Source organism: Emys orbicularis, chromosome 1 (genome assembly GCF_028017835.1).
Source record: "Emys orbicularis isolate rEmyOrb1 chromosome 1, rEmyOrb1.hap1, whole genome shotgun sequence".
Classification (NCBI taxonomy): Eukaryota; Metazoa; Chordata; order Testudines; family Emydidae; genus Emys; species Emys orbicularis.
Genome location: NC_088683.1, coordinates 71,418,805 through 71,432,500, shown reverse-complemented (window position 1 = coordinate 71,432,500; position 13,696 = coordinate 71,418,805). Strand labels below are relative to the sequence as shown.

Sequence of the window (13,696 nt, the reverse complement as noted above, 5' to 3'; positions counted from 1 at the left end):
TTTAACCAAAAAAGGAGAGATAAAGGAAGTTTTTTTTTAAAAAAGGAGAGACCAAGTCTCTCTCATTGCTGAGCCAGCATGATATTGACGTTGGTTACAAGGATCAAGCAGACTACAGCTCAGGCCTGAAATGCCAAAATAATAATAAAAAAATCAAAAAGACGCATGTCTTAAGTCTACGTCTTCAAAAATGTTAATGATTTATCTGGTCTTTCTTGTGAATCAAACAAAGCCTAAGAACGTTTTTTTGAGGGAGATAAACATTTTAGGAGGCAATTTAAGACAAAGTACATTAAAGATATGCATAAATCTAATTGCAATATTTATTTTTTTAATTCTGCCAGTGAGAATGATAGGCAATTAAGATCATTTATCAAGGACTTGAGCAGTACACTTTGAGATGCTCTAAGAATTTAGTTTAATGACGTTTAGTTTAATGATTTCCCATTAATATTTATTTTTATACTCAAGTAAGTTCTCTCACCACAGCGTTTTAAAAGAAAAATGGGTATGCAGACTTACTACAACATGAAGCTACTGCAGGAATGGCAGAATCATCTGGGCATGAAGAACTGTAGTATGAAGGATAGCTTCAGCTCACTCAAAGAAAGTAAAGGATTACCAGCCACATGAAAAATGGAGGTTTTACTCCTGATACTTCAATCAAATGTTTCTAACAAAGAGAATATCCCCAGCAAACATAACCATGGTTTCCAAAAAAGTAGTAAGCAGATGTGGGAAAGAGAGGGCTGCCTTTTCCCCATGCTCTACCTGACAGAGAAGGAAGACGATTCAATGCGTGACACTGAGGTACTATTCCTTGACTCATTCAATACATTTGTCACTGTAGCCCAACCCTTATAAAATAAAGGAGCAGGAGAAGGCCACTGGGCTCTGTGAAATGCTTTCTCAGCGTCAAGCAAGGTAGTGACTGCTAAAGCATTTGACATTTGTGTTTGATGGATAAAAGGGAAAATTACATGCCAGTAATTCCTTTTGTCACAGTCCTCTACTCCTATCCCACTAACAGAGATATTCAAGTACAGACAGCACGATGGCTCCACCTACCATGAAACAAAGAGGTAAAAGAGCTGTCAGTAAAGTCCTATATATAAATGTCCCTGTCTGCCTCCTTTTCTTCCAGAAGTGGCAAACCTGCCTCAGAGGGGCGGGGGGTGAAATGTAGGATGAGAGAAGACAGGACTATGTCAAAGGGAATTACCAGTGGGTACTTTTCCCTTGTCATCCGTCCCTCTTCTGTCATACTGCTAACAGAGACACCTACATCTACTACCCCCAGCAGGGGCAGGTTGACCTTCTGATGTCACTTGTAGGAGTTTATGACAGAAGAAGCCACCAGGATACAGTCAGATACAGCTGGTACTGCCTTGCTTGCCTCTAATATGAGAGGCTCACCTCTCACTGATCATGAAATGGCAACACATTTAGTCTTTAGGAATTTCATATACTGGCCCAGATAGTAGTTATGTTAGTGGCCGTTTTCCTCTTATAACACTCCTAAAATCACAGAAGTCATTGTTTCAACTTTCTGGACATTCAAGAATGAGATTAAACAAAATTTCAAAATGCAATATCTTGGGGCAGAAAGGGTTAGCAGCAGAAAATGGGGAGAATAATGGGTTAATTAATATGAAACTCAGTGTTTACCTTAGGAATAATACCCAGCGGGAGGCTAAAATTCACTTCTTAGAAAAGAACTGAAGGTATTGGAGCTGATAATGAGGATGCTCAGCTCCCTGATCTGCCTGTTTGCCATTAGCATGACCAAGAAAGCACCTTGCAGGACAGGAGTTTAAGAAAAGCCCCTCCCAGAGATTAATAGAAAGGCTCTCGGTAGACTCTTCAGCATGAGAGAGGGCCTCTGCGGTGACAGTCATGGGAGGAGAAGATGGAAAGCCAGATCCACTATAAATGTGAAGCAAGTAGGCCCACCACACTAAGGAAGATTGTACAGGAGGAGACAAGGAAGAGAGTAGTTTCCTCAAAGGGGTGGATAGAATATGCCAGGCTAAACAGCAAGGATTTTAGAGGCCTCAAATGGAATGCTATCCAGGGGACCAGGTCCACACAGGATGTGACATGCCTCAGAAAGTGAAGAGTAGACCAAAGTATGGGGAAGAGTAGACCATTCAAAGTATGGGGAAGAGGCAGAACCTGAAAGAGATAATCCAGAGTAGCCTGAAGTCAGTCCTGGGAAATGAAAGCTTTCACCACTCTACTAGATGTCTTGAGTGGTTTAGCGCTCAGCAGGAAGGACATGGTGGCTCGAATTTACTACAGCCACTGGGGCCAGTGTGGAAGCAGAGAAGGAAGAGGTCTGCTACTGTAGGCTGGCTGACTAGCTGCAGAAGGGGACAGGAACTGTGCTGCCTGATTCCAGAGAGCAATAGGAGATTGGGGTGGGGAGTGACACAGTAAGGCAGGCAAACTTCTATACATCTTGCAGTCTATAAGGATTATGGGTTCTAAGCCATGCGAAAGGAACCACTCCATGGACAGAAAGGGAAATAGTGTGATGGACTGGAATATTTCTGCATCCATTTATGTAATTTTAACTGCCAAGATGTGTCAAGGACAGACCAAGAGCAGCTGGTTGTAATGCCTGACACCTCCCTGCAGGGGTAAAACAAGACTCATTAACTGTGACCATTTTCCAATCAGAGGTCTACCCCTAGGACAATGATTTTGCTATAGAGAGTGGCCAGGCTGAACGAAACTGATTTGCCCAGTTTGGACTCCAAGTGGGCTGGGACTTCCTGACTAACCACCTGATGGGAGTTCTAAAGCTGAGCAGTTGGTCACCTGAACAAAAGGGGAAGAAACCTTATTTAAGGACAGGCTCTGCTCCAGGCTCCCTTTTTCTCAATGGCAGACCATCATCAGACATCAGGGTAGAGAGCAGAGAGCGTTTTGTTGTTTTCCTAAAGAACTATAATTCTTCTATGCTTTGAGAGTAAAAGTTACTGCAGGTTTAGGAACGCCTATACAAAGCCTGTTTCTTTACTTTACTTGACACATGGTCCCCAAGGAGTTAAACTATAAACCAAAGCACTCCATAGCAAGGTGGAGCTTGGTAGGGGCAGGTGGGAAAGGGAGAGGGACATGCATAAGTGGCTGGAGAGGCTTAGGATGTGAAAGCACCTGTTTTAGGGACAAGGGCAGTTGGACTGTAGAGTTCCAAGGAAGGGGGCCAGAAAATAGGTCTGCTCCCGAGGAGTGTGCCTTAGAGGCCCAGAGCTAGAAATGGCACCTGGATTCCACCTAGACCCAGCTGGCTTGGAAGCATGTGGTATCCCCAGGTTGGGGCCAATTACTACAGACTGGTGACCATCAACTAGGGGGACTCAGCCAGGTCTGTAACAAGATGGACTGACAAATCCAATCTCAGAGCCTATAAAGACTGGTGACCCAGCTGGCTCCTTAGGCGTCTCCCCATATAGATCTCTGAAAGAAGCAAAGGGCTTTTTGCCCATCTTCTTGCTTTTGCAAGATCTTCTTATCCTTTCCCCCTCTTCAATTCTGTTTCCTTCTTCTTTCCATTCATCTGTCTTCTCTTTGATCTTGGGTCTAGAAGGACAGATAGTAGTAGAGTAAGAAAGAGAAGGAGTAGGGCAGGACTATGGCTGTATACCGTTAAGTATAAGGAAGCAAATGTGAAGGAATGGACTCAGACCTTGTATATGGAACTTGACTGAGAGATTTTTTTATAGGTGGAGCCTTTATGCTGTTGGTCCATGAACGACTGATGATATACAACAATGTATTTTTTTCTCCTAAAGCTAAGACTTACCTTCCTGCCTTGAAGCCCATCTGATACATGGGATGATGAGATTACATTTGAATTCAAGAAATATAGCAATGATTTAGTATTACAAGAGACATATAAGATTTAAGCGCTGATTTAGCACTTTTTAATTTTTAATAGAAGGGTGATGAAATATGTCTCAGGCATCATTTCATTTTGAGGTATCTTTGCAAACATATAAGTAGGAGAGGGCTTCTGCTTGAAAAGCTTTATAAGATAGACAGGAAATATGGCAGCACTGGAAGATTGATTTGGTTCCCTGTTTTTAACCCCTGGGATGACAAGTCGTATTAGAAATTGGCTACTAATTGTAAATTTAAAAAGTGTAAGTTATTTCCTATAAAAATTCTTTGTTTTCCTATGTTAACTGAGGGCTAAGCAGTAGAGAGTGTTAATGCATACCATTGCTAAGGCTATCTTAACAAAATGTACCAGCCTTAGTCTTTTATTGGTGCCTAGACCAGTCCAAAAAGAGATATGATAGCATACTCTGTAACAAACTGGAAGGGAGTAGTATTTGATACTTCAATCCCCAAGGTTTGAGGATCAGAGGAGGATTACAAGAGTAAAATTTTAAAATTGTAAAAGCAGGTCAACTTTCTACCTTTCCCCATTCTTTGGGAAGAGATTGGATTTTATTATATTATTTTTGGCTTTCCTGATGCAAATCACTCTCAAAGCCTTGCGTGATCATATTCAGTGGAACCTTTTATGTGTATTTCACAGGTCTGAATTACTGTTGATGCAGCAGTATGCAGCCGCCTATGTTGTTGCTCTGGCTATTTAAGTAACATCATTATGAGAAATAGTGCTAAAGGTTCTTGGTGTTGCAACTGATTTCATGTAGCTTGTAATGTGTACTCCTTCACTTTTGAATAAATGGAGTTGTTTGGAGTAGTTTTTCTTTTGCTAATTGCTTCTATTTGTTGCTTAGTCTTTTTAGATGCCAGAATAATCTTAGTAGCACATGTACTCTTCACTGATAACAAAAAAATAACCAGAATGCCAAAATCTGATAGCTGTAGCCAACTTTTGCTTGTTAGTCCTACCATCTTTATAAAAAGAATGAAACATCAGATTATTAATTCCCACTGTAGTCTGTAAAAAACACCACAGTAGGATGCTTTACTGTTTAACTTGTCATGTGTTCTATCTTGCCACCAGTTTTCTAACTATTTAGATGTCAGTATGGTTATTTTGGTATCTAAGGCTAATGATATCAGAAGCCTCATGAAAAGTTTATGTCAACTCTCCTTTTTCATTTGAAATAACTTGACAGATAGATATTTTCCAGGCACAGCCATTTTGCTGTTATTAATTCTAATTCATGCACTGCATGTTTCTGATTTCCAAGGTTTAACTGTCATACTTTGTTCAACCCACATGCCTTTTGGTTCTCCAGTATGTCATTTGCATAACACTGAACATTACATTCACTCCACAGGAATTCTCAAAAAATATTCTCCATTCAAGATGACTTCTAAAGCAAAGTTATTCTGGATTTGTTAAAGTGATTATGTGGAGAACAAATGACTATGATGATTCAAAGATAAAAACCAGTGTATGAACATTGTAGTCTATGACATTTCCCTCTGCTAAAATCATCAAGAGCTGCCAGATTCCATTGCATTTATAATTAGACTGATTATATTGTAATTCAATATGTGTTCTTCAAAAAGAGGAAGAGAATGAGTTTTATTACACCCAAAGCTAGGTGAACCCAACAAGCTTACCTATGTGAGGCAGATGTCAGTTCAGGTATAGATTTATTTTGCTTTTTTTCATAATGCAATTATAAATCAGAAATGTTACACCAAAACAAATTAAACATGGCACAGAATAAAGAAATCAGACTTCAAACAGAAATGTCCCTAAACCCAAAGAGTTCCCATGTACAATTATTTAAGAGTTTGTAGTTTATTTAATTCTTAATTATTACATCTTGGATTTACTTCACAAAAAAATGAGTGGACTAAAGCTATGGAGCTAAATTCAAGAAGTGGCAAAACAATTTCAGAAGTTAATGTGCATGAGTTTAATGAAAACATTCAAATTACTAAATCTAAGTTTGAAAATCTTTATCCTACAAGCTGTATATATATAAAAAACTGTCACATAATGATACCTAATACTATCAGCTCAAAAGAGAGGCAAGTTTACAAAGAATAAAATAATTCATTCTTGGGACATTACAAAATAAACAGACACCCTGGACATGCTCACAAGGAAGGTATCTCCTCTTTTATGCTTGTAACTCTCACTAACTTTTATCTTTCCTTACCATTTAAGTGGTCAAGGTATTACACCTTCTGATATTCAAGAATAAAATAAGATATAAGTGGGAATGACCTAGGCACTTGATCTGCAAACAGAGGGACTCAAAAGGAATGACCCAGCTTGTACTTTCTGGCTCTTTCACCAGTGGGCCAATGGTTGCTGCACACATTTCAGAAGACAGAAGTTGATCCTATAACTACAGCTATATGACTGCATAGGACAAACTATGCTCCACAGCCCTCAGTATATAGATTAATATAGAATGCTAGATGCCCAAAACAACAATACCATAACAGATAATTTAGAAAAAAGCATAATATTGCAGTAATATATTCAATTTCACTGTATGGCTTACCTGAATCTTCCTTCTCTATTTATATTGTTATAACTAAAAATGCAATGTTCTGAGAACCTCAGAAAACACTATCGAGATCTTTCATTAATATACAGTTTTCAGAAATTGTTGGTGTTCAATCACTACTACCCTAGTATGAAATGTCTTTGAATGGAAAAGTGGCAGTTATTTTAACATTTGGTTATGATACACAAGACCTTATTCATTTTGTAATAAATGGCAGATTACACTCTTGGAATGCTGTCAAATGATTTCACACCTACTGATTTTGCTTTATTGGACATCTGATACTTGCTCGCACCATTTGATATTCTTCAGCAGACCCTGACTATAACATAAGCAGGAGTATAACAGGAAAACAACCTTTCAGTGGAGTTTCCAAACTAATGAAATAATATGAACTTACCATATTCCAGCCTGGGTAGAGGTAGTCTGTCCCAACAAATTCAAAATAGTGAGCAAAACCTTCTTTTAGCCATACATCTTCCCACCATACTGGAGTCACAAGGTCACCAAACCACTACAAGGAAAGTCCAATCAAACAACATAAAATGTTGTTTATATATGTGTGATTTGTACACAAAACCACCATTACTAGGTTTATTATTAATAATAATGACAATATTTTACACTTATATCACACCTTCCATACAAAGATCTCTAAATGTTTTACAAAATACCAATGAATTAAGCTTTACCTGTGAGTTAGGTAAGTATCAGATGAGGAACATTAAGTGTCTTGTAGTAGTAGGTTGTACAAGATGTCTCTGGAAAATTAGGAACAGAACCTAGATCTCCCAAGTTTTAGCCTTTTTCGCTTTCTGTAAGGACGGTCTATTCAGATCAAGTTTGTTCACTGGAATAACACTGGGAGCCCATTTTTACAATGGTGCATGAGTATTTGACTGTGTGATACCCGCTGATGTTAATGGGAGTTGAATGAGTAAATCATTGTGCACTACTTTGAAAATATATCTCAATGTCTCTGAAGTATTTTTTTTCTGAATGAATAACCAAAGTCTGTATCTGTAAACATCACTGGTAGTTTTTTTATGCAATTAGAAAATGAGGTGAAGCTAACATGAGATAATTTTGAACTTTGCATGTGGTCACAAACTATTAAAATAAACAGAGACAGATCAGCAAATGGATATTCTAGAGAGAGAATGATTCATGTGAGATTACAGAATCAGCTACTGATGCTGCAATTAGAATGGTGAGTGTATGAAAAAAAAAGAATTGGGCAGTGATCTATTTGCTCCCATAACTATGGGTTTGTTTGGAAACTCTCACTGGGGTATGAATGAGCTGCCTTACATTTGTGCATCACTATTCATGAAAAAGGAATGGTGGTGGAATAGAGACAGGTATAAATGCTGTGACTGGAGATTGTGGGTGCAGTGAACAAGGGAGGCAGTACCAAAGTGCATACCAAAGAGAGGTTAACATTATCAGATTGGCAGTATTGGGCTTCAGCAGCCAAGAGCTAGTACCTGAATGAGTGAAGATAAATGTAATGAAGATCTAGGAAGAGAACTGCAGATGGGGTTGACAAAAGTGATCTTGATGATACTTTTTATGCCAACTGAGAGTGAAATTAAGAAAACAGTTAACGGAAACCCACTGATCAATGACTCTTGTTATTATTTACATAAATGCCGACAATATGCTTAGCTCTCTACAAGACCAATAAGGCAGTCCCTGTCCAAAAGAACTTACAATTTAAAAGATAGATAAAAAACACACTGGAAATCCATATGCACACATAACATACTCCCAAACTGTGGAGAGTTAAGGGAATATATTTTGACCACAAATAATTTATGATGAAAAAGGATGAAATAATGTGTGATAGGTTTATATTTATGGGTTATGATAAGACTATTCAGCAAATACGAAACAAGTATTAGAACTAGGCAAGGAGATTGTGTTTAAAAAACCCTAGGGTTAAAGTTGTAATACTGAAATACCATTTGTTAACACATTTTCTTATAATTCAGGAAGGATTAATGAAATTTTAGAAACATTTGGATGTTATTGATTAGATTAGATTAAAGTAAAGTACATATAAAGCAGAAACATATTTTCTAATATATTCAAAATATTATTAATCATGATATAGCATCTCATTTTTTATCCAATCTTACTCCTGGGAGTTTTTCCTGTTTATCAAGTAATAATTGCAATAACAGGATTACAGGTACTCAGTTTTGATCATTCAATAAAGAAATATTTCTATAGGTATGAAAATAGCATGTTCTATTTATATGAATCACAGTGTATTTTCTTAAACATTCTTGTGGATTGTCAAATGTCAGAAAGACTGCTAGACCTCTAAAAACACCAATTAATAAACACAAATGTAGGAAGGTGATATTACTTTTCCAGTTGTTAGATGTCTGACAGGAAAACATTATCCTATTAGCATCCTACAGCTTGTGGGTACTGAACAGATTTTTAAATTGAAATGAGGAGGAGAAACAAAGATAGAATGAGATTTAATCAGAGGGAGGCAATTTAATTTTTTTATTAGAATATTGCCACTGCTTGAATTGAATGAAGAATATTATTTGTGGGGCTTCTGGAGGAAAAGATTAGTATGTACTGGTTGAGATAAGAAAAGTGCTGAGGATATATTTAATAAGGGTGGGGAAGGCTCTGTGTACTTCTTACATGTGTACTGGAAGCATACCTTCTTTTCTCTTTTTCCTTTATAATTATTGAACATTCACAGTGGTTTGGGGATTTTATTTTTTGCTTTCCTTCCTCTGATACATGTTTCTGTTTAAATTATTCAGTTATTATATTCTGTTTTGTATTTGATCATTTTGATCAATTGTCATCAGATATTACATTTCTTGAATTCAACTGATTTTTTCCAAACAAAGGGTGCAGTTCTGACCGATCTATAACATTTAAATATTATGGATCACCTACCCTGTTTGAACTTCTTTAATAATATTATATTTGTATGTGATGGTGGGCAAATAACTTAAGTTGATATCAATATCTGTGCTATTGATTATTTTCCTGTTCATGACCTGTGATCAGTATGATTCTTTCTCAGAAGATGGATTTATTTGGATCTGGAGCAGATACTTTTGTGTGGAAACATTCTGTATTTTTCCACTTGTTGTTAAGTATTTATTTAATTATATACAAAAATATGTTAAAAGAACAGGAAGTTTGAAATGTCAAACAATCAAAAGTTAGGAAATGCCAGAATTGAAGTTACCCATGGAATCTTAATCAGCTCCCCTAATGCATACGTATTATGACAGTTTTGCCAAGCAACACACAGAAGCCAATGGCAGAGCACAGAAATAGAGTGAATTCTCCTGGATCACAGTCCAGTGCCCTAAACACAAGGAAACATTTTTCTTTTTAAAACCCTCAGCCTCAATTCACTGTCCATCCCCAAAACTGAATGACGTCGGGGTCCTGTAGGACAGCACAGTGTGAGGACACATAATTAAAGATGTGTATAAACGCACAAGAGGACCCAACTAAGGTTGCTTAGACAATTTTAATTCTAGCATTTCCTAATTTTTGAGTGCTTAGTTTTGTAATCTTCACATTCTTTTAAGAGATTTTTTTTAAATGCATTTGCTTAGCTTTTTGAAAACAGAAAACTGAAAAGAGTAACTTCCATCATGTTTACCCCTGCCACCTTTCAGTGTAGATTATCAGCAGGATTTTAACACAGGACCTTTAGCTCTGAAGCACAAATCTGGTGACAGCAATGGTTTGTTAACCTTTATGCAACCCAGCCATTAGAGGATGACATAGAGCTTACTTTCCCAGTGGCTAATCTAAGAGGTAGAAAAATATTTTGAACGCTGGGGATCAGGATTCCTACTTCTGGGGGTGAGTGTGGTCTAGTAGCTATAAACGGCACAGCCAAGCACACAGATCTGGCACATCCACACTGTAAGGCAAAGCGGCTAAGTGGATGAGACTTATGTCTGCCACATCAGAGATATGGCTTTTACTATGTCTGCCAGAGGTAAGGTTGTGCTTCCTCTCAGGTATCCTATCTGCAAAATGGGGATGAGAACTAACTCAAAATAAAAACTGTGAAATGCAATGAATTATTAACAGCACTCAGTTGAAGAATGCCTTCATGCAGGCCAAAGGGTATTTTGCAGCTTCTGCGTCGACTGTGTGCCATCTTGAGCTGTGTAGAGTGCTCTGCGGGGCCTAAGAATATACTAATATAAGCAGGTCTGAATGAGCTCTCCTCTGACATCTAGTGATGCACTGGGGGAAAAGACTTTAGGAGCAGATCTTATTGCATAGACACACCTACTCTGCCTAGGTGTTCAGCAGACAGACATGCTTTGCCAAAGTGGTCAGTTTTGGCTGGTTTTGGGTTACAATTCACTTTAGCACTGAATGCAGGGGTAATGAAATGTTATCCTTATTGTATAACTAAGAGCAGCAGAACTATACTTAGCATGCCCTGACTGAGGGGGTCACTCTAAACTGAACCTCACTTGCTAAGGAGGGGGAAGAGATCTCACTGAAGATAAGAGGGGATGGGTATGAGTGTTCCCACCTATTGGTGTGGATGCTGCCTAAAGAGTCCTAAACACCATTTGACCCATCCCTCTCCAGTGTTTAAAGGTGAGCTGATTGGATACAATTCAGAGTCCTTGTTTCTGTTCAGTGATTACCAGAGCTGAAATCACTGGTGACAGTGTTTCAGTGGGGAAAAAAAATGAAGAGGCAGCAGAACAGAAGTTTCCTGTTACCCAGTGAAATCACTAAGAGCTCGGTTAAGTGGGGGGATCTCCGAACACGGCATTGCAAAGGAGGCAATGAGAGGCACGCAGCAGCAATGATAGTAGTGGCAGAGATGTGTTCTGGCAGAGATAGCAACAGAGGTGGTAGCAATCAGCCACTGGTGGCAGAGATAACAGCGGCAGTTTGTGTCCCCTTTTGCAGGGTTGGAAGGTGGACTCATGTGAATGCACCTCTGAACTCTCAATCAACTGTGAGTGTGGTGCAGTGGAGGAAAAGAGAGGAGTGGCGTGTGAAAGGGACATTTGTTCAGACTTTCACACCGCAAGGTGGGAAACTTAGGCAGAGGACACTGACCAACATAATGTGGAGTGCATGTTTGCTTAAGTTTTCATGCTTTTGAATCTGGTAGTGGTGTTTTCCCAAATTAATGCTGGATTCCCTTTCCCTTTTTAATAAACATTTCCTTTTATTATACACTGAGTCAATGCTTGTGACTGGGAAAGTATCACCTCTTAGAGTCACTCCAGGGTGGTGGTGAGTTTTCCCAGATTACAGGGTGGGAACACAGTCCAGTTCTGTTTTGTATTGTAAAGAGAAACCCCTATCTATTGAACTCAGCACTTGCTGCTGCTGCCTCCACCTGGCAGAAGGATTACACTAAGATAAAACCAAAATGAAGCTGCTGAATAAAAATGGTAGAATAAATAGTCTGAGAACAGATGGTCTTATGGTTAAGGCACTGAATTGAGGCAAATCATACTCTTTGTGCCTCAGTTACTCAAATACAGAACAGAAATAATACTTCCTTTTTTCTGTTTTCTCTATTTATACTGTAAACTCTTTGGGGCAGGAAACTCTCTCTTATTGTGTGTTTGTACAATGGTGCCTCTGGGCACCATTATAATAAAACAACAAACAATGATGTGGGCTGGAGGGAAAGACTTATAAGGAGCTAAATACATATAGAGGCTCGTTCTCATTTACACTAAGGCCATCTTTACCGCACTCTGGCAATGTAAGCGGGCCTTAAAGTAAACAAATGCAGTTTTCACCCCGCTGGCATTAGTGTAAATGAGAATCAGGCCAATAAACTTAGCAAATTGTTGATGTGATAATTTACCACAAACATTTTAAGTATGGATCAGCTTGGAAAGAGAGCAAACTATCTAAAGTGGCACAAGGGAAAACTAGAAGTAATTAGAAGAATTTAAGAAAAAGGAAAATTTAAGCTAACTATACGAGAATAACTTACAACACTGAGATTTATTGAATTGTAGACTAGTATCCAAGGGCAGCGATGGGAACTCTATAATTTCAAACATTTAAAACAATACTAGAAAAATCATTAGAAAATGTACCATAGAGAGGGATCCTATACTAACAGATGGGATAGACTAGATGACCCGATATGTATTTTCTATCCCTAATTTCTAAGGTTCTATGATTTTTACACTCTATTGTCTACTGCTTTATTGTACTATCTAATAAAGAATTTGTTACAAAGTAAAGGATCATACTGAGATTATATCAGCAACAAGCTCCAAGAAGCATATCATGTTTTAGTTGAGGACTCAATTTTTACCTACACTTTCAATGTGAAACATGAATATGAATTAAACATTATAATTTCCAGGTTTACCTATCAGAATACGCATGAGAAAGTTACTATTTCAATGTTACTTTTTATTTTGAAAAAGTACTAAGAATGTGCATTGCTTTTTAAAAGATCCTGTGTAAAGTCACAGATGTAAGCCACGCTGATTACACAGTAGGATTTCATTCATTTTAACCCAGAGGCTATTATTATGCCTGTTACCAGAGCAAGAAAGGGTTTCCTGTCCCTGTAGCACAGTTCTTTAATAACATTTGCATGCAACTCAATATTACTGAACACTCGTAATGTGCTTAGTTCAAGATAAGAAGATGGAAAAGAGAAATGCGAAATAAATTGTAATGTGGGTTTATTGCAAAGTTTCCTAATTTATACGAGAGTTTCAATACACACAGAGACAAAATATCCATCATTTGTGAAAGAGGGTCAGTGGCAGAATAAAAAAATACTGCTTCTTAAGTATGTGTATGTTGGGAAAAGGGGACTATCAAAATGATTTCAGCCAAAGCAAATTTTGACATGAACATCAACTCAACCTAAATCTGCTACAGTGCTGTAATAAATCATTTTATATGGCTATCAATGTACTTACCATATATATACACACAGCACCATCATAATAATCAGAGGAAAGGGACAAGTTTGCTACAATATTGGTTGAACACAGAATGCAGGGAGGCTAGTGGGTGGCAGCATTCATAACCTAAACTCAACATTAGAAAGTTTATTCATTCCCACTCATTTGCTCTTTTGCATTGTATCTGATTTTTCTGGATTTCTGCATTTTAGTGACATATCTTAGAGGACTCCAAGTTATTTTCAATACAGCTATAACAAATGTGTGCAATTATGTGTGTAAGAATATCAGCTTTGAAAAACA

At 37.9% G+C, this 13,696-nt stretch overlaps 1 protein-coding gene across 1 annotated transcript in view; it reads right to left on the bottom strand.

The window, feature by feature from the left end:
* TRHDE (thyrotropin releasing hormone degrading enzyme) overlaps positions 1–13,696 on the bottom strand; it is a 305,481-nt gene that overhangs the window by 152,358 nt on the left and 139,427 nt on the right. Inside the window, exon 5 of the mRNA XM_065423079.1 lies at positions 6,865–6,978. Coding sequence (XP_065279151.1) covers positions 6,865–6,978 — 114 coding nt within the window. The remainder of the gene's footprint in view (positions 1–6,864; positions 6,979–13,696) is intronic.